At 39.3% G+C, this 26255-nt stretch overlaps 1 protein-coding gene across 1 annotated transcript; it reads left to right on the forward strand.

Annotated features, from left to right (window-relative positions):
• Positions 1–20579: 20579 nt before the first annotated feature.
• TKTL2 (transketolase like 2) lies at positions 20580–24753 on the forward strand. The gene has a single exon (XM_065907374.1). It carries the CDS (start codon positions 22233–22235, stop codon positions 24183–24185), a length of 1953 nt encoding a protein of 650 aa, XP_065763446.1. The 5' UTR covers positions 20580–22232; the 3' UTR covers positions 24186–24753.
• The last annotated feature ends 1502 nt before the right edge of the window (positions 24754–26255 follow it).

Below are 26255 nucleotides of genomic sequence, written 5' to 3' on the forward strand. Positions count from 1 at the left end.
ATATGTTAGAAATTAAGAATTATACTTTAAGTCATGAGTTAAAGAAGAAATCACACTGTCATTCAGTCGCTCAGTCATATCCAACTCTCTGTGACCCATGGACTGCAGCATGCCAGGCTTCTCAGTCCTTCACCATCTCCCAGAGTTTGCTCAAAATCATGTCCGTTGAGTCAATGATGCCATCCAACTGTCTCATCTTGTCATCCCCTTCTACTCCTGCCTTTAATCTTTCCCAGCATCAGTTCTTTTCCAATGATTTGACTCTTTGCATCAGGTGGCCAAAGTATTGGAGCTTCAGCTTTAGCATCAGTCCTTCCAATCAATATTCAGGGGTGATTTCCTTTAGGATTGATTGGTTTGATCTCCTTGCTGTGCAAGGGACCCTCAAGAGCCTTCTCCAGCACTACAGTTTGAGAGACTCAATTCACTGGTGCTCACCCTTCATTGTACAGCTCTCATATCAGTACATGACTGCTGGAGAAACCATAACTTTGACTAGATGGACATTTGTAGGCAAAGTAATGTCTCTGCTTTTTAATACACTGTCTAGGTTTGTCATTGCTTTTCTTCTAGGAGCTAGTGTCTTCTAATATCATGACTGCAGTCACCATCCTCAGTGATTTTGGAGCAAAAGTAAAGTTTCTCACTGCTTCCATTGTTTCCATCTATTTGCCATGAAGTAATAGAACCAATAAACTGTGGAAAATTCTGAAAGAGATGAGAATACCAGACCACCTGACCTGCCTCTTGAGAAAACTGTATGCAGGTCAGAAAGCAACAGTTAGAACTGGACATGGAACAACAGACTGGTTACAAATAGGAAAAGGAGTACGTCAAGGCTGTATATTTTCACCCTGCTTATTTAACTTATAGGCAGAGTACATCATGAGAAACGCTGAGCTGGAGGAAGCACAAGCTGGAGTCAAGACTGCCTGGAGAAATATCAATAACCTCAGATATGCAGATGACACCACCCTTATGGCAGAAAGTGAAGAAGAACTAAAGAGACCCTTGATGAAAGTAAAAGAGGAGAGTGAAAAAGTTGGCTTAAAGCTCAAAATTCAGAAAACTAAGATCATGGCATCTGGTCCCATCACTTCATGGCAAATAGATGGGGGAACAGTGGAAACAGTCTCTAACTTTATTTTTCTGGGGTCCAAAATCAGTGCAGATAGTGATTGCAGCCATGAAATTAAAAGACGCTTACTCCTTGGAAGGGAAGTTATGACCAACCTAGACAGCATATTAAAAAGCAGAGACATTACTTTGTCAACAAAGATCCATCTAGTCAAGGCTGTGGATTTTTCAGTGGTCATGGATGGATATGAGAGTTGGACTGTAAAGAAAGCTGAGCACGGAAGAATTGGTGCTTTTGAACTGTGGTGTTGGAGAAGACTCTTGAGAGTCCCTTGGACTGCAAGGAGATCCAACCAGTCCATCCTAAAGGAGATCAATCCTGGGTGTTCATTGGAAGGACTGATGTTGAAGCTGAAACTCCAATAGTTTGGTCACCTGATGCAAAGAGCTGATTCATTTGAAAAGACCCTGATGCTGGGAAAGATTGAAGGCGGGAGGAGAAGGTGACAACAGAGGATGAAATGGTTGGATGGCATCATCGACTTAATGGACATGGGTTTGGGTGAACTCTGGGAGCTGGTGATGGACAGGGAGGCCTGGTGTGCTGTGGTTCACAAGGTCGCAAAGAGTCAGACACGACTGAGCGACTGAACTGAATTGAATAGGACCAGATGCCATGATTTTCATTTTTTGGATGTTGAGTTTTCGGCCAGCTTTTTCACTCTCTCTTTCACCTTTATCAAGAGGATCTTTAATTCACTTTCTGCTATAAGGATGGTTTCATCTGCATATCTGAGGTTATTGATATTTCTCCCAAAAATCTTGATTCCAACTTCATCCAGTCCAGCATTTCCCATGATTTACTCTGCACAGAAGTTAAATTAGAAGGATGACAATATACAGCCTTGACATTCTCCTTTCCCAATATTGAATCAGTCCAATGTTCTATGTCCAGTTCTAACTGTTGTTTCCTGACCTGCAAACAGGTTTCTCAAGAGGCAGGTCAGGTGGTCTGGTATTCCCATCTCTTTAAGAATTTTCCATAGTTTGTTGTGATCCACACAGTCAAAGACTTTAGTGTAGTCAATGAAGCAGAAGTTTTTCTGGAATTCTGTAGTTTTTTCTATTATCCAACAGATGTGGGCAATTTGATTTCTGGTTCCTCTGCCTTTTATAAATCCAGAACTGGTACATCTGGAAGTTCTCAGCTCACATAAAGGATTTTGAGCATTACTTCACTAGTATGTGCTCCTGCTGCTGCTAAGTCACGTCAGTCGTGTCCGACTCTGTGTGACCCCATGGACAGCAGCCCACCAGGCTCCTCTGTCCCTGGGATTTTCCAGGCAAGAATACTGGAATGGGTTGTCATTTCCTTCTCCATCGATAGCATGTAAGATGAGTGCAATTCTGTGGTAGTTTGAACATTCTTTGACATTGCTTTTCTTTGGGATTGGAATGAAAGCTGGCTTTTTCCAGTCCTGTGGCCATTGCTGAGTTTTCCAAATTTGCTGGCATATTGAGTGCAGCACTTTCACAGCATCATCTTTTAGGATTTGAAATAGCTCAACTGGACTTCCATCACCTCCACTATCTTTGTTCGTAGTGATGCTTCCTTAGGCCCACTTAGCTTTGCATGCACTCCAGGATGTATGACTTTAGGTGAGTGATCACACCATTATGGTTATCTGGGTCATGAATATCTTTTTTGTATAGTTCTGTGTATTCTTGCTGCCTCTTCTTAATATCTTCTGCTTCTGTTAGGTCCATACCTTTTCTGTCCTTAATTGTAGTGATCTTTGCATGAAATGTTCCCTTGGTATCTCTGATTTTCTTGAAGAGATCTCTAGTCTTTCCCATTCTAGTGTTTTCCTCTATTTCTTTGCGTTGATCACTTTGAAGGCTTTCTTATTTCTCCTTGCTATTCTCTGGAACTCTGCATTCAGATGGGGATATCTTTCCTTTGCGTTTCACTTCTCTTCTTTTCTCAGCTATTTGGTTAAGGCCTCCTCTGACAGCCATTTTGCCTTTTTGCATTTCTTTTTCTTGGAGATGGTCTTCATCCCTGTCTCTTGTACAATGTCATGAGCCTCTGTCCATAGTTCTTCAGGCACTCTGTCTATCAGATCTAATACCTTGAATCTATGTGTCACTTCCACTGTATAATCATAAGGGATTTGATTTAGGTCATACCTCAGTGGCCTAGTTGCTTTTTTTCTTCAATTGAAGTCTGAATTTGGCAGTAAGGAGTTCCTGATCTGAGCCACAGTCAGCTCCCAGTCTTGTTTTTGTTGACCGTACAGAGGTTCTTTATCATTGGCTGCAAAGAATATAATCAGTCTGATTTCAGTATTGACTATCTGGTGATGTCCCCGTGTAGAGTCATCTCTTGTGTTCTTGGAAGAGGGTGTTTGCTCTGACAAGCGCGTTCTCTTGGCGAAACTCTATTAGCCTTTGGCCTGCTTCATTCTATACTCTAAGGCCAAATTTGCCTGTTTCTCCAGGTGTTTCTTGACTTTCTACTTTTGCATTCCAGTCCCCTATGTGGAAAAGGACATCTCTTTTTGGTGTTAGTTCTAGAAGGTCTTATAGGTCTTCATAGAACTGTTCAACTTCAGCTTCTTTGGCATTAGTGTGTGGGGCATAGACTTGGTTTACTGTGATATTGCATGATTTGTCTTCTAAACAAATGGAGATCATTCTGTTGTTTTTGAGATTGTACCCAAGAACCGCATTTCAGACTCTTTTGATGACTGTGAGGGCTACTCCATTTCTTCTAAGGGATTCTTGCCACAGTAGTAGATAAAATGATCATCTGAATTAAATTTTCCCGTTCTTGTCCATTTTAGTTCATTGACTCCTAAAATGTTGATGTTCATTCTTGCCATCTCCTGTTACCTAGGTCCATGAATCTAGGTAAATTGGAAGTGGTCAGACAGGAGGTGGCAAGAAATCATACGTAAATTAAAAAATATTGGGGGCTGAAAGATAACAAAAGTATTACTTATCCAGATTTGTGAGATACATCTGAGGTAGCAATTAGTTCTTTTAATGTAAGCATTAGAGCTTCAATCCAAGGTGGTGCTAGCAATAAAGAACCTTCCTGCCAGTGCAGGAGGTGTAAGGGACACAAGTTCAATCCCAGATTGGGAACATCTCCTGGAGAAGGAAGAAGCAACTCACTCCAGTATACTTGCCTGGAGAATGCTATGGACAAAGGAGCCTGGCAGGCTACAATCCATAGGTTTCCAAAAGTTCAGACATGACTGAAACAACTTATTACACACACATAAATGTTAGAGAAGAGGAAATGCTGATTAGAAACAAGCAAAAGGCAACAAGAGAAACTCAAAAGAAAGGTGGAAGAGAATGAAGAGCAGAAATTATTGAAATTGAAAAAAATATACATAATGTGAACATGAATGTAAAAATTTATTTTCTTCTAAAAAACAGTAATATTGATGCATTCCTACAGGGCTACTCAAAAAACTTAAAGAAGACCCAATTATACAATACCAAAACTGAAACAGGTGATATCACTTCAGATGATGCAAGCATAAAAGGATATTATGACCAAATAAATTTAAATAAAATGAACACATTTTTAGAAAAAATATATCTTAAAACTGATACAGAGGAATAGAAAACAACTATTCAAATCATTATCTTTTAAAATGCTTACTCAAATATCTGCTAATGTTAAAATTATAAACCCAGGTTTTTTAGATTTTATAAATATGTGTAAATAGGAATAGAACAGTACTCCTTAATATGTTAAAAGCATAAACTGGTAGACATCATTGTTTTATTCCAGACCTCAAAGAGCAAGCTTCTGTTTCTTTATTCACTTTGGGAAACCACTCTGGCATTATCTGAAATGTCAAAATGTGTAATTCTTCTAATCCAGCAGTGTCATTCCTGGACATAATCCCTAGGAACTCCAGCCCATGTCTCTCAAGATTTGTATATGAAAACATCCCTAACAGTATTATTTGTAATAGCTCAAACTAGGAAAAAATCTAATTGCCCATCAACAAAAGATAAAAAAATAAGTGTGATAAATTCTATATAGCAAAATAAACTACAATATGATAAGCATTGATAATTTTAATCATAATATAAGAGAAATAATAGACAAAAGGATGCATACAGTTATAGGTTCATTTATAAAGTTCAAAACAGGCAAAATCAACTGTGATTTCTACAGATACTTTCATAAGTGAACAGCAATATTCTTAACCTGAGTAATGGTTACTTTGCTATTTGCTCTTTAATTTTCTTCATGTGTTATATTTGTGTTTTATGCACATTTATTATGTTTATAGGGTATACTTCACAGTAAAAGTTGCTTAAAAATGTTAAGCACAAGCATATTACTCTGTTGTCTCTTGGATCCAGTATTACTGTTGAGAAGTCTCACGTTGGCCTAATTTTGGTCCCTTTGTGGGTGGTTTACTTTTTGTGTGGCATCGTTTCATCATTTCTCTTGCATTTTCTGTTCTGTAATTTTAATATAGTGTGTCTAGATATTTCCTTTATGCGTCCTGCACTATATGGCCCCTCAATTCCTTTTGGGAATTTGTATTATCTAAATATTGATAATTCTGTTCTCCTGATTTTCTAGCCTTTCTTTTATATTTTCTATATCTTTATTCATTTCTGTTGCCCCTTGGAACACTCCTAACTTGATCTCCCAGTTTATTTTTCTGTTCATTGATATAATCATCTTGCTAGATAGTCCATCTTATAACTTCATTTTAAGTATCTTATTTCTAACTCACACACACATTTATATATATCTCATGTATCACTGGTTTTCTAAAGTAATTTCTTATCCCTTTGCTTTATTACTATATTATTCTTCAACTCTTTTGAATATGTCGTAACTTAAGTTACTGGTTCATCTGTTCCAATAAAGTACTTAAGGTGGCGTGTGCTGTTCAATTTCATTATCTTTTTGACTTTCTTTTTGAGAAGTTGCAGCCCTCAGGTAGGTATTTTCCTTGAACCTGTAACATCATACCTCACTGATGTAGTCAGTTCTCGTCATGCAATGTGTCCTGGGAACGTGCTAAAAGTCACCCTCTCGACTGAGTCTGTTTTTGAAAGTTTGAGAGGGTGGAGGGTCAGATGTCAGAGGACAGACTGCAGAGGCCAGCTGCTGACAGGAGAGCAGGAGGCGTGAGCGCTCCGGGCGCCTGTCGCCCTCTGAGCCTGTGTGCATCTCTCCTCGCTTAGCTGGGCTCCGTCTCTGCGGGCGGTGCCTCACACCACCGGGACAGCAGGGACGCTCTCCCTTCCCGGGTGAAGGAAGAGAGACAGGAGCTCCGGGTACAGCCTCTCCAGATCCCTCCCTGGCTGCCAGACACCTCCCTTCCGGGCCACCGCCTCCACCCATCCTCCCATGGAGTTCACAGTTGCAAACTCACTTCTCACCACCAGTTCCTTCCGGCTTCTGTCATTGTCACAGTTGATTTGGAGGATCCTGTGCTTCTTTACCATTTTACCCTATTTTACCATTTTACCCTACTTATTGTTAGTAGTCTTGATTACTTTAATAAAATTAGCCTTTTGTCACATATGATGTAAATTGCTTGCTAATTTTTCTTTTGACCAATCTGTGATAATTTTTTGCTACAGAGAATTTGTAAAGTGTCTTCAGATACGGAGTCAGTTGTTATACAAGGGAGTTAAAGGTGATCTGGCGTAAAGTTATCTCTTATTTTGTTCCTCACAGCAGTCTGGGACCCAGTAACTCAAAAAGCCTGATTGGTGTTAAAATGTAGACATCTAGTTAGTTGTTTTAAATACAGTTCCAAAGAGCAGGTGTTTAACCTTTTATTCTCCCTGCTTTGTATACCTTGTGAAACACCACCCAGCAAAACATCACCCAGCATCATCCAGCATCTTCTAGCCTTAGGTGAGATCAACCCTGGGGCTCTAAAAGACCCAAAGCCACTGCTGCTCTCCAGAGGTATCTGGCGCGGAGTCTCCCCTCTCTGACCCCCCTCGTCCTTCTCCCCTGCAGCATAGTGGCTCTACCCTGCTTTGGGAGGGGATTAGTGCTGAGGGGCTCTCCCTGACCCCCTGCAAATCTGTCAGAATTGTTAGTCTCCCATCGTGGCCAACTCTTTGCAACCCTATGTACTGTACCTGCCAGGATCCTTTGTCTTTGGAATTCTCCAAGCAAGATACTGGAGTGGGTTGCCATTTGCTCTTCCAGGGGATCTTTCCGACCCAGGGATTGAACCCAGGTCTCCTGCATTGCAGGCAGATTGATTATCTTCTGAGCCACCAGGGAAGCCCTAAAAGTTGTTGCAGTGGTTTCCATATAAAGTTGGTTGTGTGCTAGCGCCATCTCGTGGTCACATTTTTGATATCGCTGCTCCAATATGTCACGGTTATTTGCTGCTGCTTTTTAAATAAATGGTTTAAAATCTGTTATGTATCAATGTGGGCAATGTAGTAGGCTTGTTAAGTAGAAAAATGAGCTATAAGACAGTATGCATAAGCTATCTCACACAAAATGTGGAAGGAAGACAGCTCGGAAGATATCAGGAAGGATAACAATCAACGGTTAATAGTTTACAAGATGAGGATTGAGGTGGAGGAAGATTGGAAAATAATTGCACTGTATTCTTCTAGAGTATTTGAATTTTTAAAGCATTATATATATATATATATAGCTTTAAAAATATATGCCAGTTGAAAAAAGGACTGAGAGCAGTTGAATTTGATTAAAGTGCTCAAAGACTGTGGTTTCATTGGAGATGTGTTAACACACACAAAAATATAAGGGCTGGTGATCAAGTGGGCAAGTTCCTAGCCTGTAGCACCTCAGAATGTGACCTTATTTGTAACTAGGGCCATTGCAGATGTAATTAGTTAAGATGAGGTCATTACTGGAGAAGGGTGGGCCCCTATTCCAATATGCCTAATATTCTGACAAAAAGAGGAAATTTGAGGACTTCTCCAGTGGGCCAGTAGTTAAGACTCTGCCTTTCAATGCAAGGGATGCAAGTTTGTTCCCTGGGCAGGGAACTGAGATACCACGCGCCTCAGGGTGCAGCCCAAAATGAAAATAAGTAAATGAATAAAACTTGGTTTAAAAAAAAAAAAAAAAGATTTGGATGTAGACATGCATAAGGGAAAAACTCCAGTATGTGAATATGGACTTATATGACCATAAAATAAGTGTTACAGTTTGAACTACAACCCCTACGCCCTCAAAAGATATCTAGGAGTCCCAAGCCCCTACCTCAGCAGTGTGGCCTTGTTAGGAGTTACAGTAGTCTTTCTGGAAGTCGTCAATTTTTTTTTTTTTTTTTTTTTACTTTCTTTTTTTTTTTTAATTTTATTTTATTAGTTGGAGGCCAATTACTTCACAACATTTCAGTGGGTTTTGTCATACATTGACACGAATCAGCCAGGAAGTCGTCAAATTAAAAGGAAATCACTAAGGTGGGCTCTAATCCAAAGGAACCGAAATCCTTATGAAAAGGGGAGGTTCGAATACAGAGTCATGCACAGAGGGAAGACCGGCATCAGCAAACCAAGGAGAGGGGCCTGGCATGGATCATTTCCTCATGGTCCCCAGAAGGACAGCCTGCTCAGACCTCGATTGTGGCCCTCCAGCCTGCAGAGCTGTGAGACCATCTGTTGTTTTAGCTTCCCACCCTCAACCCCCCAGTGTGGGATCCTTTCTTACAGCAGACCTGCTGTTTTCCCCACTTCTTGTTCTCAATCTTGTCAGAGAATTCTACTTACTGGCATTAAATTTGATGTTCAGAACTCTATGTATGTATATAAAAATTGTTTTGGAGTCACAAGTGAAGTTTATTTAGTTTATAACCTCCATTGCACACTAAGTTAAATTTACAAGAAATTAAAGCTGAACATTTGAAAATTGATCTGAAAGAAAGAACATAATAATTGGAACAGAAATAGATCCTAAAAGAAACTGTAACACTAAATAATCCTGGAAATGTAATTTTCCTTATTATTGTTTGTATTTATGGTTCATGAATTGCCTTATAATTTTCTGCAACAGTTTTGTATCATGTGTAGCAAAGAGAAAAGTTCCTATGTGTGCAGAGAAATTTTCTTCCAGTGTTTCTATAGTCAAAGTTTAATTTGCCTTGCTCAGTATTCATCAGAGGACTGGAAACTGGAAGTGTCTAAATTCAGCCAAAGACAAACTCTCAGAACTATATTTTTTTGTGAAGGTAACAAAAGGAAGAGCTCCCTAGTTAAACCTGTATTATCTGACCGAGGTACAAACGCAAAGCTTCGTCTTCCCCACATTTATTTTATCTCTCCTAAAGAGTAGCACGAAAGATGAGAAAGCCTTCCTAAGTGATCAATGCAGAGAAATAGAGGAAAACACTAAAGTCGGAAAGACTAGAGATCTTTTCAAGAAAATCAGAGATACCAAGGAAATATTTCATGCAAAGATTGCCACAATTAAGGCCAGAAAAGGTATGGACCTAACAGAAGCAAATATTAAGAAGAGGCAGCAAGAATACACAGAAGAACTATACAAAAAAAGATATTCATTACCCAGATAACCATAATGGTGTGATCACTCACCCAGTCACACATCCTGGAGTGCAAAGTCAAATGTGCCTTAGGAAGATCACTACGAACAAAGATAGTGGAGGTGATGGAATTCCGGTTGAGCTATTTCAAATCCTAAAAGATAATGCTGTGAAAGTGCTGCACTCAATATGCCAGCAAATTTGGAAAACTCAGCAGTGGTTACAGGACTGGAAAAAGTCAGCTTTCATTCCAATCACAAAGAAAGGTAATGCCAAAGAATGCCAAACTATTACATAATTGCACTCATCTCACACACAGGCAAAGTAATGCTCAGAATTCTCCAAGCTATACTTCAACCGTACATGAAGCAAGAACTATCAGATGTTCAAGCTGGATTTAAAAAAGGCAGAGAAACCAGAGATCAAGTTGCTTACACTGGTTGTATCAGAAAAATCAAGATATTGAAAAAAAAAAAAATCTACTTCTGCTTCATTGACTATGCTAAAGCCTTTGACTGTGTGGATCACAGCAAACTGTGGAAAATTCTGAAAGAGATGGGAATACCAGACCACCTTACCTGTCTCCTGAGAAATTTGTATGCAGGACAGGAAGCAACAGTTAGAACCGGACGTGGAACAGCAACTGGTTTCAAATTGGGAAAGGAGTACGTCAAGGCTATATATTGTCACCCTGCGTATTTAACTTGTATGCATCATGTGAAATGCCGGACTGGATGAAGCACAAGCTAGAATCAAGACTTCAGGGAGAAATATCAATAACCTCAGACATGCAGATGACACCATTCTTAAAGCAGAAAGCTAATTAAAGAGCCTCTTGATGAAGGTGAAAGAGACAAGTGAAAAAGCTGGCTTAAAACTCAGTGTTCTGCAGAATAGAAAGTCCAGAGATGAATCCATGAACCTATGGACACCTTATCTTCAACCAAGGAGGCAAGGATATACAATGGAAAAAAAGACAACCTCTTTAACAACTGGTGCTGGGAAAACTGGTCAACCACTTGTAAAAGAGTGAAACTAGAACACTTTCTAACACCATACACAAAAATAAACTCAAAATGGATAAAAGATCTAAATGTAAGACCAGAAACTATTAAACTCCTAGAGGAGAACATAGGCAAAACACTCTCCGACATAAATCACAGTAGGATCCTTTATGACCCACATCCCAGAATATTGGAAACAAAAGCAAAACTAAACAAATGGAACCTAATGAAACTTAAAAGCTTTTGCACAACAAAGGAAACTATAAGCAAGGTGAAAAGACAGCCCTCAGATTGGGAGAAAATAATAGCAAACAACGCAACAGACAAAGGATTAATCTCAAAAATATACAAGAAACTCCTGCAGCTCAATTCCAGAAAAATAAATGACCTGATCAAAAAATGGGCCAAAGAACTGAACAGACGTTTCTCCAAAGAAGACATACAGATAGCTAACAAACACATGAAAAGATGCTCAACATCACTCATTATTAGAGAAATGCAAATCAAAACCACAATGAGGTACCATTACACGCCAGTCAGGATGGCTGCTATCCAAAAGTCTACAAGCAATAAATGCTGGAGAGGGTGTGGAGAAAAGGGAACCCTCTTACACTGTTGGTGGGAATGCAAACTAGTACAGCCGCTATGGAAAACAGTGTGGAGATTTCTTAAAAAAGCTGGAAATAGAACTGCCATATGACCCAGCAATACCACTTCTAGGCATACACACTGAGGAAACCAGATCTGAAAGAGACACGTGTACCCCAGGGTTCATCACAGCACTGTTTATAATAACCAGGACATGGAAGTAACCTAGATGCCCATCAGCAGACGAATGGATAAGGAAGTTATGGTACATATACACCATGGAATATTACTCAACCATTAAAAAGAATTCATTTGAATCAGTTCTAATGAGATGGATGAAACTGGAGCCCATTATACAGAGTGAAGTAAGCCAGAAAGATAAAGACCATTACAGTATACTAAGACATACATATGGAATTTAGAAAGATGGTAATGATAACCCTATATGCAAAACAGAAAAAGTGACACAGATGTACAGAACAGACTTTTGGACTCTGTGGGAGAAGGCGAGGGTGGGATGTTTCAAGAGAACAGCATCGAAACATGTATATTATCTAGGGTGAAACAGATCACCAGCCCAGGTTGGATGCATGAGACAAGTGCTCTGGCCTGGTGCACTGGGAAGACCCAGAGGGAGCGGGTAGAGAGGGAGGTGGGAGGGAGGATTGGGATGGGGAATACATGTAAATCCATGGCTAATTCAAGTCAATGTATGACAAAAACCACTACAATATTGTAAAGTAATTAGTCTCCAACTAATAAAAATAAATGGAAAAAAAAAAAAAAAACAAAACACCTCAGTGTTCTGGGAAAAAAAAAAAAAAAACCTCAGTGTTCAAAAAACTAAGATCATGGCATCCAGTCCCATCACTTCATGGCAAATAGATGAGGAAACAATGGAAACAGTGAACTTTATTTTCTTGGACTCCAAAATTGCTGCAGATGGTGACTGCAGCCATGTAATTAAAAGATGCTTGCTCCTTAGATGGAAAGCTATGACCAACCTAGATAGCATATTAAAAAGCAGAGACACTACTTTGCCAACAAAGGTGCATCTAGTCAAAGCTATGGTCTTTCCAGTAGTCGTGTGTGGATGTGAGAGTTGGACCATAAAGAAAGCTGAGTAGCAAAGAATTGATGCTTTTGAATTGTGGTGTTGGAGAAGACTCTTGAAAGTCTCTTGGACAGCAAGGAGATCAAATCAATCAGTTTTAAAGGAAATCAGTCCTGAATATTCATTGGAAGGACTGATGCTGAAGCTGAAGCTCTAATAGTTTGGCCACCTGATGCGAAGAACTCACTGGAAAAGACCCTGATGCTGGGAAAGATTGCAAACAGGAGGAGAAGAGGACAACAGAGGATGAGATAGTTGGATGGCATCACTGACTCAATGGACATGAGTTTGAGCAACTCCAGGAGTTGGTGATGATCAGGGAAGCCTGCCATTCTGCATTCCATGTGGTCACAAAGAGTCGGACATGACTGAATGACTGAACTAAATATTATCAAAACAATTTCCATGATCAAGACGTTCAGATGATGAAAACCCTTGTGTTGCACTTCACCCCCAACCCAAAAGCAAGAGAACAAAGCAAAACTAAAAAATAACCCATTTGGCTTTATTTCAAGGCCTTTTCAAAATCTGACTTCCTCCTTTCCCTCACTGTTCTCAGCATGAATCTTTTTTTTTTTTCCTGTCAGATTAGAAATTCTCTTTTTCTACTATTGTAACTTTCCTCTTGACTTCCTATCATATTTACACTAATGAAAATCATTCCCATTCTACAAAACCTATGTCAAAGATGACCTCTTGCATTCCATAGTTGCTCTTAAATAGCTAAGAGTATTTGTTTCTCTGCCCTGGTACCACACTGGGCACTAAGGGGGCGTTTGCTGTAATCATGTGGGTTTTCCCTACTAAATTTAAGTCCATTATCTGGAGGGCAAGAACTAACTTTGATTCATCAGTAGAGCATTAGCTTAGCATTTGCATCTATATTAGCTTTGAATCTATCAAGCATGCAATAAAGAAATGAATCAATTATTATTGTTTAATGAAAAAAATCTGCTTTGATTTTTAAGCATACAAAACATTGCTCTGAAGGTGAACTGTTTGGAACTTGAAAACAATTCATGTAAAAGGTGTTGCAAGACTATGTACATAACCAAAAGTTAAATATTAATGTGTGGTGGAGATTATGAATTATATACCAGTATTGATTTTTACTCTTGTTTTTAGTATTAGGTTGGTACAAACATAATTGTGGTTTTCATATTGCTGAAATTTGCCATTTGATATTGTAACACATTCCTGATAAATTAAAATGCACAGTTCTCACTTTATGTTTGTTTCTTTTTTTGCTAATGACATTACTTGCTGATTATTTTATATTTAATTTTTGGACTATAGAAATAATGTTAGAGAGAAACAAATTCAAGCAGTTTTCTTATCTGAGTTCAAAATGGGTCATAAAGCAGCACAGACAACTCACAACGTCAAAAACTCTTTTGGTCTAGAAACTGCTAATGAACATACAGTGCAGTGGTGGTTCAAAAAGTTTTGCAAAGATGAGTGCCTTGAAGATGAGGAATGCAGTGACTGTCCATACGAAGTTGACAACCAATGAGAACAATCATCAAAACCGATCCTCTTACAACTACACAAGAAGCTGCTGCAGAACTCAATATCAACCATTCTATGGTCATTTGGCATTTGAAGTAAATTGAAAAGGTGAAAAAGCTCAGTACGTGGGTGCTCCATGAGCTGACTGGAAATCAAAAATACCGTCATTCTGAAGCGTCATCTTCTCTTACGCAACAACAGCAAACCATTTCTCTATCTGATTGGGACCTGTGACAAAGAGTGGATTTTATACAACAACTGGCAATGACCAGCTCAGTGGTTGGACCAAGAAGAAGCTACAAAGCACTTTCCAAAGCCAGACTTCCACCAAAAACAAGTCATGATCAGTGTTTGCTGGTGTCTGATCCACTACAACTTTCTGAGTCCTGGCAAAGCCATTACATCCAAGAATGTTCAGCAAATCAGTTAGATGCACCAAAAACTGCAATGTGTGCAGCTAGCATTGGTCAACAGAAAGGACTCAATTCTTTTCAACGACAATGCTTGACCATATATTGCATAACCAACACTTCGAAAGTTGAACGAATTGGACTACGAAGTTTTGCCTCATCTACCATATCCACCTGACCTCTCTCCGACTGAGTACCACTTCTTTAAGCATCTCAACAATTTTTTTTTTTTTTGCAGAGAAAACACTTCCACAACCAGCAGGATGCATAAAATGCCTTCCAAAGTTCATCAAATCCTGAAGCATGATTTTTGTGCTACAGGAATAAACAAACTTATTTCTCATTGGCAAAACTATGTTGATTGTAATGGTTTCTATTTTGATGAATAAATATATGTTTGAGCCTAGTTACAATGATTTAAAACTCATGGTCTGAAACTGCAAATAGTTTTGCACCAACCTGATAATTATAAGTATAAGCCCCTACATGATAATTTAACATACTCTTACATTTCCCCATCTCCCATAGTATTGGGTGTGATTAGGCAAATAAGTTCTTACCAATGGAATATGAGACATAAGATTTACAATTTCTGGGACACTTCCTGTAAAATTAATATCTTACCTCCCTTCCATCCTTTTTGTTCCTTCATGTGGGGGTAAAAAGAGGACAAGATAATTTTCGGCTTCAGCTCTGCAGATGAGGCAACACTTGAGGAACGAGTGAACAACAAGACAGAAAGAATTTTGGCCCTGGAGAGACCCTGTTGAACAGAACTGTCTGACAAGTCTGGACCTTCCACCCTCTTCTGAATTTTTACATGAAGGAGAAATGAACTTAAACTTTGCTTGGGCCACTTCCAATTTTTTTCTTGTAGGGGGTCATTTTGTTACCACAGACATATAACCTGAAAATTATGCTACAGTACAGTAATAAAAATTTTTTAATATTTATCCTGAACATTATTCTGTAGATACTGGAATAACCTCCCTTAGGCATCATTTTAAATAATTATTTTAATTTTCTTATTAAATTTCAATAGGATATACTAGCCAGTGTTCATAATGAAGACCTCTATTCATCAAAAATAAAGGATTACAACTTCACATCCCCTTTCTAAAAAGAAAGGTAGATATTTGGTATGTTTCAGGGGGGTTAATTTAAGACCATTCACAAGCAAAAGTTTTTGCATTTTACAGAGCAGTATTAAATCTCTCTAGAAAATTCAACTAACCATAACAATGGGATTTTTAAAAATACATAAGGCAGATTTATTTTTAAGTTCTCTACAAAGATGTGTTAAAATCTCCAATTAAATTTTTTTATTATTATTTTTCACTGAAGTATAGTTGATTTACAATGTCATGTTAATTTCTGCTGTACAGCAAAATGACTCAGTGGCACTAGTGATAAAGAACCTACCTGCTAAAGCAGGAGATGTAAGAGATGCAGGTTCGATCCCTGGATTGGGAAGATCCCCTGGAGAAGGAAATGGCAACACACTCCAGCATTCTTGTCTGGAGAATCCCATGGACAGAGCAGCCTGGTGGACTACAGTTCATAGGGTCCAAAAGAGTCAGACTTGACTGAAGTAACTTAGCATACAGATTGTACCTTAGGGGACATATATTTTAAATGACACCAAAAAGGTTAGCAATAATTGATGTAGTTAGAAATTCTAAACTCCAGAGTCTTGTGGGGTCAGAGTTGTAGTGTTCCAGTCTGTGGTGGTGTCAAGGTTGACGGAGACTAGCGCAGTTTGGGCTATAGTTATAGAGAGAGTATATGCCCCATGGAAGGTATCAAGGTTCAAAACATTTTAAAAATACTGTTCTAAGGCTATGATCGAGTAACTAGAATGAGATTTGCCCTCTACCCGTAAACAATAACAAAATTAGAGACACTATACAAAGCTACAGTGTTCAAATGCTGGAAAACAAGCATCATGGAACTGTAATCCTTAAAGTAGAAAAATAAACAAGGTAAGCCACATCATCTTCATGGTTTCCTTCCTGGAGGGACTTTGCAAACAGTGCTAAGGAGGAGGCTGTCTTACACAGAGCACTGCAGAATTGTGAAGGCCTCTACTAGGCCAGGCAAAGGACAACTTGGGGGCAGTATATGAAACAGTCCCCACAGTTCACATAGAGCTCACTGGCACAACTGAATCTTGGGGATTCAACCAGAGGGGAGGGTCCTTGTTGAACGCTTGGGAGCTTCAGTGGAGACCCCAGAGAAAATATGCTTTTGCAGCAATACCAGAGTGAAGCATCTTTTATACCCATCTTAACAAACTTAAACAATTTTAAAGCACCAAGCTGTCTGCTCGAATGAAGTCCAATACTCTTTATAAGAAGTTAACAAAATAAAATATAGCACCTCTAAACAATGTTCATCATTTAATTTTTTTAATTACTATTTCAAAAAGCAGAACTGTGTAACTCCTTGTCCAAAGGGAAACAGTCAATAGAGGCAAACTTAGAAATAATGGACTGAAATAGAAGCAGTTTATTTTTTCCCCAGCTTATTGAGATATAATTAACATATAATATTGTGTAATTTTAAGGCATAAAATATGATTTGATCCATGTTTATATTGCAAAATAATTACCACAATAAGGTTAGTTAACACATCCATACATCACATAATTATAATTTTTATGTATGTGTGGTGAGACCTTTTAAAATCTATTCTCCTAACAACTTTCAAATATTTAATATAGTGTTTTGAACTCAAGTCACTAGGCTGTAAATTACATTTCCAGGACTTATTCATCTGAGAAGCGCTTTAAAAAGTAAGCCTAACTTTCTTAGTATGTTACTCTCCAACCCTCTAACCCGCCTCTCACCAAAATTAAAACTTTATGGAAAAAGTAGGACTGTCAGTAATAGCATCTGCCATAAATTTCAAAGTAATATCAAGAAAGTAGAATGCCTTTATCCCCCTGCAAGAAACTTACTGCCCTACACAAGAATCTTACTCTCACTAGCTTCATACTCAGCCCACTAAACTAGCCAAATTCAAACAAAGTAAGAAGAAGGATGAATTCATTATCTGTGTCTTTCTTTGACAAAATTCCATTTTAACAAAATTCAACAGTTAAAATAGCAGCGAAACTTCAGTTTTCTCAGTCTAAAGGTAACTCACTCTCACATAGTGGAAGTGTATATCACAAATTAATGTAGACCTCCTGAGTAGTAGGCGTATTTAGTTTCCTCAGAAACTGCACTTACTAATTCCTGTTATTTCCATTTTTCCTTCCATAACTATATGTATTAGTGTTCCTGCTGGGTTTTATTTTCATTTCAAGTACATATTACAATAATATCTTTTCTTACTATGAGGGAAAAAAATTAAAGTGAAAAATGTAAACAAAGGTAAAAATAAATATTTATTTATAAACAAATTGGGGGCAAAAACTGGGGTAAAATCAGGGGTAAAAACAAATAAGTCACAGACAAAAACTAGCAGCCTGAAGAAATGCTTTTTTCCCCCAACAAAGTGTTCACAGATCTCTCAATTTTGCATGCCTTTAGGTGGGCTTGTATTCTCAAATATCTGTCAGAGGCTCCTCCAACCCTCTTACATCATATTTTACATATGTTTATTCATTTAACTTCCTAATCCAGTAGGTGCTTGAATCTTCCAATCCCTACTTTAAGTGCATAAACCAAGATTAATAAATTAATAATTTCTTCCCATTTGCAGAAAACTTTTGACTGTCTTCCAAAATGACTTCTAAAATGAGTAATGGACTTTTCTTTTGGCATTTGGCTTAAAAATTGGGGGCTGGCCTTTTGTCAGTAACAGTCTCTTCTAAATAGAGAAAATAGAATGTGGTAACACATCTTTGACTTATTTGAGTAAGTTGTGTTCACAGCCACATTGGATGACTTGTATTATCAAGTTATGTATATGTTATATTTATATGTTTTCTTAAAAGGAAGCTTTATTCTTTCTTTTATAATTTTATTTATGTATTCATTTTTGGCTGTGCTAGATCTCTGTTGCTGTACACATGGCTTTCTTTTGTTGTGGCTCTCAGGCTCAGTAATTGTGACGCACCGGCTTAGTTTTCAGGCAGCATGTGGGATCTTCCTGCCCAGACCAGGAATTGAACCCATATTTCTTGCATTGCTAGGCAGACTCTTAATGATTGGACCACCAGGGGAGCCCACTTATATGGTTATTTTTAATTGCATATTTGAAAATATATTTTTAAAGACTAAAATGCCTACAAAGAGTATTAATAATTTTTATAATATTTAAATTTCCATTTCTTTCCTTAAAAAAATCTCAGAACATTTAAACATATTTTAGAGATAATTTACAAAGGATTCTTTTCTATGTAGTCAAAGAAAAAATTCCACACTGTCTCACAAAGCAACAGAGGGAAATTCACACTCATTATCTAAGGCATTAAATCTCCAAGACTACATTATTTTCTTAACAAAATTGACCTTTACTAATGTTAAGAACTTTCTGTTTAATACTTTGGGAGATAATTGTGCAATACTTTAAACAAATGGAAGAATTTGGGAAATTTAAAAGAAATGTTAACTACTTATTTATCCCATTTTTTTTCAGGTAAGCACTGCCTCATAGACGATTTTTGCACTGTCACGTTTAGCTTCCAATTTTTAGGGTTAATTAGAGCAATAGTGAATTGCCTACATTTATGTTAACTGCTTTTCTGTCAGCCCCTAATAGTTTGCTGTTTTGATATAGCGGGTTTTTTTGTTTGTTTTTCTAACTTCCATCTTACTAACATCAGTTTGGTATATTTTTATTTTGTCTTCCTTTACTAGTGTAAAAAGATAAGTCAGCATTAATTTGTAAAAGTAATGTAGAGTAATACAAGATGAACTTCTAAGGATTTTTCTGATGCTAGCATTTTTCCAACAAGTCTTAAAATGTTTGCATATCATACCATTATGGTTTATTCTAATACATATAAAAATGGTAAATTGCATGTAACATGTAAAATTTATCTGAGATATAATGTAAAAGACATATAAAGAACAGTAAGACCCGCTTAGTTTGTTTACAACCCAACTGAACATTGAAATTATCATGGGAGTTTTAAAAATTACTGATGCTTAGATCCTTTACCCAGAAATTCTGATTTGGCTGCTTTGGAGTGCAGCCTGGACACAAGATTTGTTTGTTTAACTCCTCCGATAACTCTTAAAGTACAACCAATGTTGAAAACCACTGAACTAAGTCTATCTGCAGACTATTGGTTCTTAACTTTGACTAAGCAGTAGACAATTCAGTTCAGTTCAGTTGCTCAGTTGTGTCTAACTCTTTGCAACCCCATGAATTGCAGGAGGCCAGGCCTCCCTGTCCATCACAAACTCCCGGAGTTTACTCAAACTCATGCCCATCAAGTTGTTGATGCCATCCAGCTATCTCATCCTCTGTCGTCCCCTTCTCCTCCTGCCCCCAATCCCTCCCAGCATCAGGGTCTTTTCCAATGAGTCAACTCTTTGCATGAGGTGGCCAAAGTACTAGAGTTTCAGCTTCAGCATCAGTCCTTCCAATGAACACCCAGGACTGATCTCCTTTAGGATGGACTGGTTGGATCTCCTTGCAGTCCAAGGGATTCTCAAGAGTCTTCCCCAACACCATAGTTCAAAAGCATCAATTTTTTGGCACTCCACTTTCTTCACAGTCCAACTCTTACATCCATACATGACCACTGGAAAAACCATAGCCTTGACTAGACAGACCTTTGTTGGCAAAGTAATGTCTCTGCTTTTTAAAAGGTTATCTAGGTTGGTCATAACTTCCCTTCCAAGAAGTAAGCGTCTTTTAATTTCATGACTGCAGTCACCATCTGCAGTGATTTTGGAGCCCCCCAAAATAAAGTCTGATACTGTTTCCACTGTCTCCACATCTATTTCCCATGAGGTGATGGGACCAGATGCCATGATCTTAGTTTTCTGAATGTTAAGCTTTAACCCAACTTTTTCACTCTCCTCTTTCACTTTCATCAAGAGGCTTTTTAGTTTCTCTTCACTTTCTGCCATAAGGGTGGTGTCATCTGCATATCTGAGGTTATTGATATTTCTCCCAGCAATCTTGATTCCAGATTGTGCTTCTTCCAGCCCAGCGTTTCTCATGATGTACTCTGCATATAAGTTAAACAAGCAGGGGGTGACAATATACAGCCTTGACGTACTCCTTTTCCTATTTGGAACCAGTCTGTTGTTCCATGTCCAGTTCTAACTGCTGCTTCCTGACCTGCATACAGGTTTCTCAAGAGGCAAGTCAGGTGGTCTGGTATTCCCATCTCTTTCAGAATTTTCCACAGTTGATCCACAATGTCAAAGGCTTTGGCGTAGTCAATAAAGCAGAAATAGATGTTTTTCTGCAACTCTCTTGCTTTTTCAATGATCAGTCAAACAATAACCCATATCAATGCTGCCAAGAGCAAAGAGCTTTATTTGGGGGTCTTATGAATTGCCATTCTGGAAGCACCAATTGGGGTGAAGCTGAAAGAGTGTTCAAGGAAGTAAAGAGCCAGGGACTTATAAAGACAAATGTCAAGTTTGTTAAAGCTCTCTGGAAAGAATTATCACTGATCCTTGTGTAGGAAGAAGATATTTGTTCTTAAGAGATATGATGTTGGAGCTATTTAGGGTAATGGTCCAACAAGCACCTTAAATTTCTGAAACATAGGGCAGAGTTCTGGATGCCTGAGTTAAGACCGTAAGTGATCAGAAGTTCAAAGTCCTTCCAGAATCACTTTCTCCGTAGCCTTCCAGCTCCATTTTGATCTCTCTTGGCAACACTAAATTTGTTTTATTTTCCTCCCAGAGAATTAACAAGTACATTAAAACTATACTGTCTGAAACTCTAGTCCCATGGATTATAATTTAGCTTCTCCTGAGGTGGAGTCCAGGAGATAAGTCTGTTTTATTTGTTTCCAGTGTGATGATTTTAATGTGAAGTTAAAACTAAGTATTATTACTCAAGAATCAAGCTGTTTAATACCACAGCATGGGAGAGGTATTGTCATTGTGTTTTTAGATAACATGCTATATAAAACCTTGGACTGGTAGAAGCACTCAGTGGCACAAGTTTAGTTATATAACTACATCAAGTAAGTTAATTATGTTTAAAAAGTAGTATTAGTAACTGTATTTTAGGATATGTGGGGGAAATTGCAGTTCTAGGTACCTTACCATTCAGCAGGTCTAAATTTGATCCTCGTGAAAATTTTGGTCAAATTATCGTATTTCTATCTGTGAGTCAGAGTCAGAATTTTCACCAACACAAAGCTGAAGAGCAATTATCCTGGAATTAAAAATAAATAAATTTTCAGCTGCTCTGAAAAGTCTCATTGACACGGTGTTGCCATATCCATTAGACTGATTAACTGGATTATTTCCATTAATGCTGGGCTACAGAACAGTGCACAGGCTTCCCAGGTGGCTCAGTGGTAAAGAATTCATTTCCCGATGCAGGAGATGTAGGACACTTGGGTTCTATCCCTGGGTCAGGGAAGAGCCCTTGAAAGAGGAAATGGCAACACACGCCAATATTCCTGCCTGGAAAATTCTATGAACAGAGGAGCCTACAGTCCTCAGGAATGAGGAGTCTGACTGGACTTTGCAACCGAGCACCCAGGCACAGAACAGTGTGGATGTCTCAGGCAGCCTCAAGGCAGGAAAAAGCAGCAGGACCTCAACAAACAGCATCCCATAATACAAGGATAAAAGAAAGCCCTTTTGAATTTATAACAAGGAAAAGTATAAAGAAGCTTAATTATTTTTAATAATGTTAAGCATATAAATGACTGAAAGGAGCCTGTGGAGCACTGCGAGGACCTAGGCCCGGGTGGTAAGCAGGCTCCTTCCAGAGGTGGGGCCAGGACTCCCGTCACAAGATGAAGCCGCACTGCTGTTTCCAGGGCCGGTGGCCCTGGCCGCTGGGGTCACCATTAACTGACAGAACCTCCAGAGCGCGTTTCCCGAGGCGAGGCCAGGCATGACGTCACGTGAAGCAACCGCCGTGGCACCGCCCCGTCTGCCCCGCACAGGAACCTGGGAAGGTGCCAACATGGCGGACAGCGCGATGCCGGACGCGACCACAGTGCAAGTGCTGCAGGACCTGGCCAACCGCCTGCGCGTCCATTCCATCAGGGCTACGTGTGCCTCTGGCTCCGGCCACCCCACATCGTGTTGCAGCGCGGCAGAGATCGTGTCGGTGCTCTTCTTCCACACGATGAGGTACAGACAGACTGAGCCCGCTCACCCCGACAACGACAGATTCGTCCTTTCCAAGGGTCATGCAGCTCCACTGCTCTATGCTGCCTGGGTGGAGGCGGGCGGCATCAGTGAACCCGACCTGCTGAATTTGAGGACAATTCATTGTGACCTTGAGGGACATCCTACCCCAAGGCTGTCGTTTGTGGATGTGGCGACAGGATCGCTCGGGCAAGGGTTGGGGGCTGCGTGTGGAATGGCTTATACTGGCAAGTACTTGGACAAAGCCAGCTACCGGGTATTCTGCCTTCTGGGTGACGGTGAGTCCTCAGAAGGCTCCGTCTGGGAAGCTTTGGCCTTTGCTTCCCGCTACGGTTTGGACAATCTCGTGGCAGTGTTTGACGTGAACCGCTTGGGGCAAAGTGGCGTTGCGCCCCTGAAGCACTGCACAGACATCTATCGGAATCGCTGCGAGGCCTTTGGATGGAACACTTACTTAGTGGATGGCCATGATGTGGAAGCGTTGTGCCAGGCCTTTTCTCAAGCTGCTCAAGGGAAGAACAAGCCCACTGCCATAATTGCAAAGACCTTCAAGGGACGGGGTATTCCAAATGTTGAGGATGCAGAAAATTGGCATGGAAAGCCAATGCCAAAAGAAAAAGCAGATGAAATCATTAGAGTAATTGAAAGTCAGATACAGACCAACAGGAATCTCCTACCAAAACCTCCTGTTGAAAGTTCACCTCCAGTCAGCATCACAAATATAAAAATGACCTGTTTGCCTGATTATAAAGTTGGTGACAAGGTAGCTACTCAGAAAGCATATGGTTTGGCTCTGGCTAAACTGGGCCTTGCAAATGAAAGAGTTGTTGTTCTGGATGGTGACCCAAAGAACTCCACCTTTTTTGAAATATTCAAGAAAGAACATCCTGAGCGTTTTATTGAGTGTTTTTCTGCAGAACAAAACATGGTGAGTGTGGCACTGGGCTGTGCCACACGTGGTCGAACCATTACTTTTGTTACCACTTTAGCTGCCTTTTTGACTAGAGCATTTGATCAGATCCGGATGGGAGCCATATCTCAAACTAATATAAATCTTATTGGTTCTCACTGTGGGGTGTCTGTTGCTGAAGATGGCCCGTCCCAGATGGCCTTGGAAGATCTAGCCATGTTCCGAAGCATTCCAAATTGCACTGTTTTCCTCCCAAGTGATGCTGTCTCAACAGAGCACGCTGTTTATCTGGCTGCCAATACCAAAGGAATGTGCTTCATTCGGACCAGCCAATCAGCAACTGCAGTTATTTATACCCCACAAGAAAATTTTGAGATTGGAATGGCCAAGGTCATCCGCCACAGTAATAATGACAAAGTCACAGTAATTGGAGCTGGAATTACTCTGCATGAAGCCTTAGCAGCTGCTGATGCTCTTTCTCAGCAAGATATTTCTATCTGTGTTATTGACCTGTTTACCATTAAACCCCTGGATGCTGCCACCATCATCTCCTGTGCAAAAGCTACTGGTGGCCGGATTGTCACAGTGGAAGATCATTACCAAGAAGGTGGCATTGGTGAAGCCGTGTGTGCAGTAGTGTCTGGGGAGCCTGACATCCATGTTCATCAGCTGTCGGTGTCAGGAGTGTCTGAAAGAAACAGGAAACCTAGTGAATTACTGAGTATGTTTGGTGTCAGTGCAAGACACATTATAGCAGCTGTGAAATATACTTTAATGAACTAAAATAGCCGATTTTTAAAAATGTTAGTCTCTTTGTGTTGGTTTTAAAACCCTGTTGGGCCTTTGTGTTATTATTTAAACAAAGCCATTTAAGAGCTTGTTTCATTCCTAATTCAGAAATTCAAGCCAACTACTTGTCTCTTAAACTGTGACTGTATATACAAATGTCACTCAGTGTTGAATCATAAGTACTTTAAGTAATAGAATACAACAACCTAATGCGAAGTTTGCTGATAAGACTACAAATAATCGACTAGTTTGGGAATTAATGTAGAGGTAATTTTCCTAAATGTAATTTATTTGTAAAGAAAATGTGAATTTTATTGTAGACTTCAGTAGCCTAGGTTTTGAGGCAAGTATGAGGTTTCATGTAATGCCATCCCACCTGCAGCTTCCTGGATAATTTTTGACTACAGTTGCCTGGAAATTCCCTTCAAAGTTTGTTTTCTTTCTTGTGCAGTTTAGAGACTGGAAGGCAGCAGTGAAAGCTCTTATGATGTAGCACATTGCTTCAGTGACTGTTCTGTGAAGAAATGAAAACCTGACTACTTCTGGTTTGCACACTACAATGTTTTGTGAGGTTTCAGAAATGTTTCATTTTCTCAGTGACCAAACCAATTTGCTAGCTTGATTGTATTCATCTACTCAGGAAACTAAAATTAATGTAATAAAGTATTTAAAAACCAATAATTTTATTCAGTTTGTGTCATGTATGTGTGACTTGGCTTCTCTCTGATAACAAAAAAAACCCCAACTTCTATCTAAACAGGAAGAGGCGTGTTCCCTCAATAGAGGAAACTGTCCCAGCTGGAGACAGATCACTGGAAAGCAATGTGTGGACTGAAGCACACCCTACACTTTTTGCTGCGAGTTCATAGATTATATGGCTGGAAGAATGAAGTACTAGTCTGGTAAATTAAAGCCAGACCCAAGGTTTGAAAGTAAAATTAAAGTGACTTTTTGTCAGGTAATTCCCTAGTTTTATTACCTTCATTAAGTGTCGTCATTAAGTTCATTGGCACATAACCCAGCTTGTCTGAGGGTTGTTCTGGAAGGTATAGAATCCAAAAATCACTAACCTGGGAATCAGAAAAATTGGGGCCTGCTCAGGACAGTAGTAATACTCTGCACTTTTTCTCTGAGCTAGTTCTGGTTTCTTCTTTTGAAAATTGATGAAAATTGCTCTATTTATTTCCTAAGATTTAAAAATCATTTTGTAAAAATAAAAAACATACAATAGGATTATTGTATGAATTTGGAAAATGCAGATACATGAAATTTAGCTCATTTGTCTCACCATAGAAAAATCCATTTATAGTATGCATATATAACTGTAGCACTTAAAAACCTGGTCATTCCCTTGTAGTAACATCAATCAGATGTATCCATGGATGGGGTGCTATTAAATAAACGTCTTTAGCCTTAAAGTTTTCAAACCCTACTGAAAGGTTGTTGCTGAACCACGAAAGATGCCTGGATTCTTGGCCTCTGGAGGAGAAGAATTCAGTCTGGGGCCAGAGACGAGGGTTGATCGCTCAGAGTGTTAATGTAGTAAAGTTTTACTAAAGTATAAAAGAGAAAGCTTCTGACATAGACATCAGAAGGCGGCAGAATCAGTACCTACCCCCCTGATAGTCTTTCAGTTTAGTTCAGTCGCTCAGTCATGTCCAAATCTTTGCAACCCCATGAACCACAGCACGCCAGGCCTCCCTGTCCATCACCAACTCCCGGAGTCCACCCAAACCCATGTCCATTGTGTTGGTGATGCCATCCAACCATCTCATCCTCTGTCGTCCCCTTCTCCTCCCGCCTTTAATCTTTCCCAGCATCAGGGTCTTTTCAAATGAGTCAGCTCTTCACATCAGGTGGCTAAAGTATTGGAATTTCAGCTTCAGCATCAGTCCTTCCAATGAACACCCAGGACTGATCTCCTTTAGAATGGACTGGTTGGATCTCCTTGTAGTCCAAGGGACTCTCAAGAGTCATCTCCAACATCACAATTCAAAAGCATCGATTCTTCGGCCTTCAGCTTTCTTTATAGTCCAACTCTTACATCCATACATGACCACTGGG

The sequence above is a fragment of the Muntiacus reevesi genome, chromosome 16 (assembly GCF_963930625.1).
Source record: "Muntiacus reevesi chromosome 16, mMunRee1.1, whole genome shotgun sequence".
Taxonomy (NCBI): Eukaryota; Metazoa; Chordata; class Mammalia; order Artiodactyla; family Cervidae; genus Muntiacus; species Muntiacus reevesi.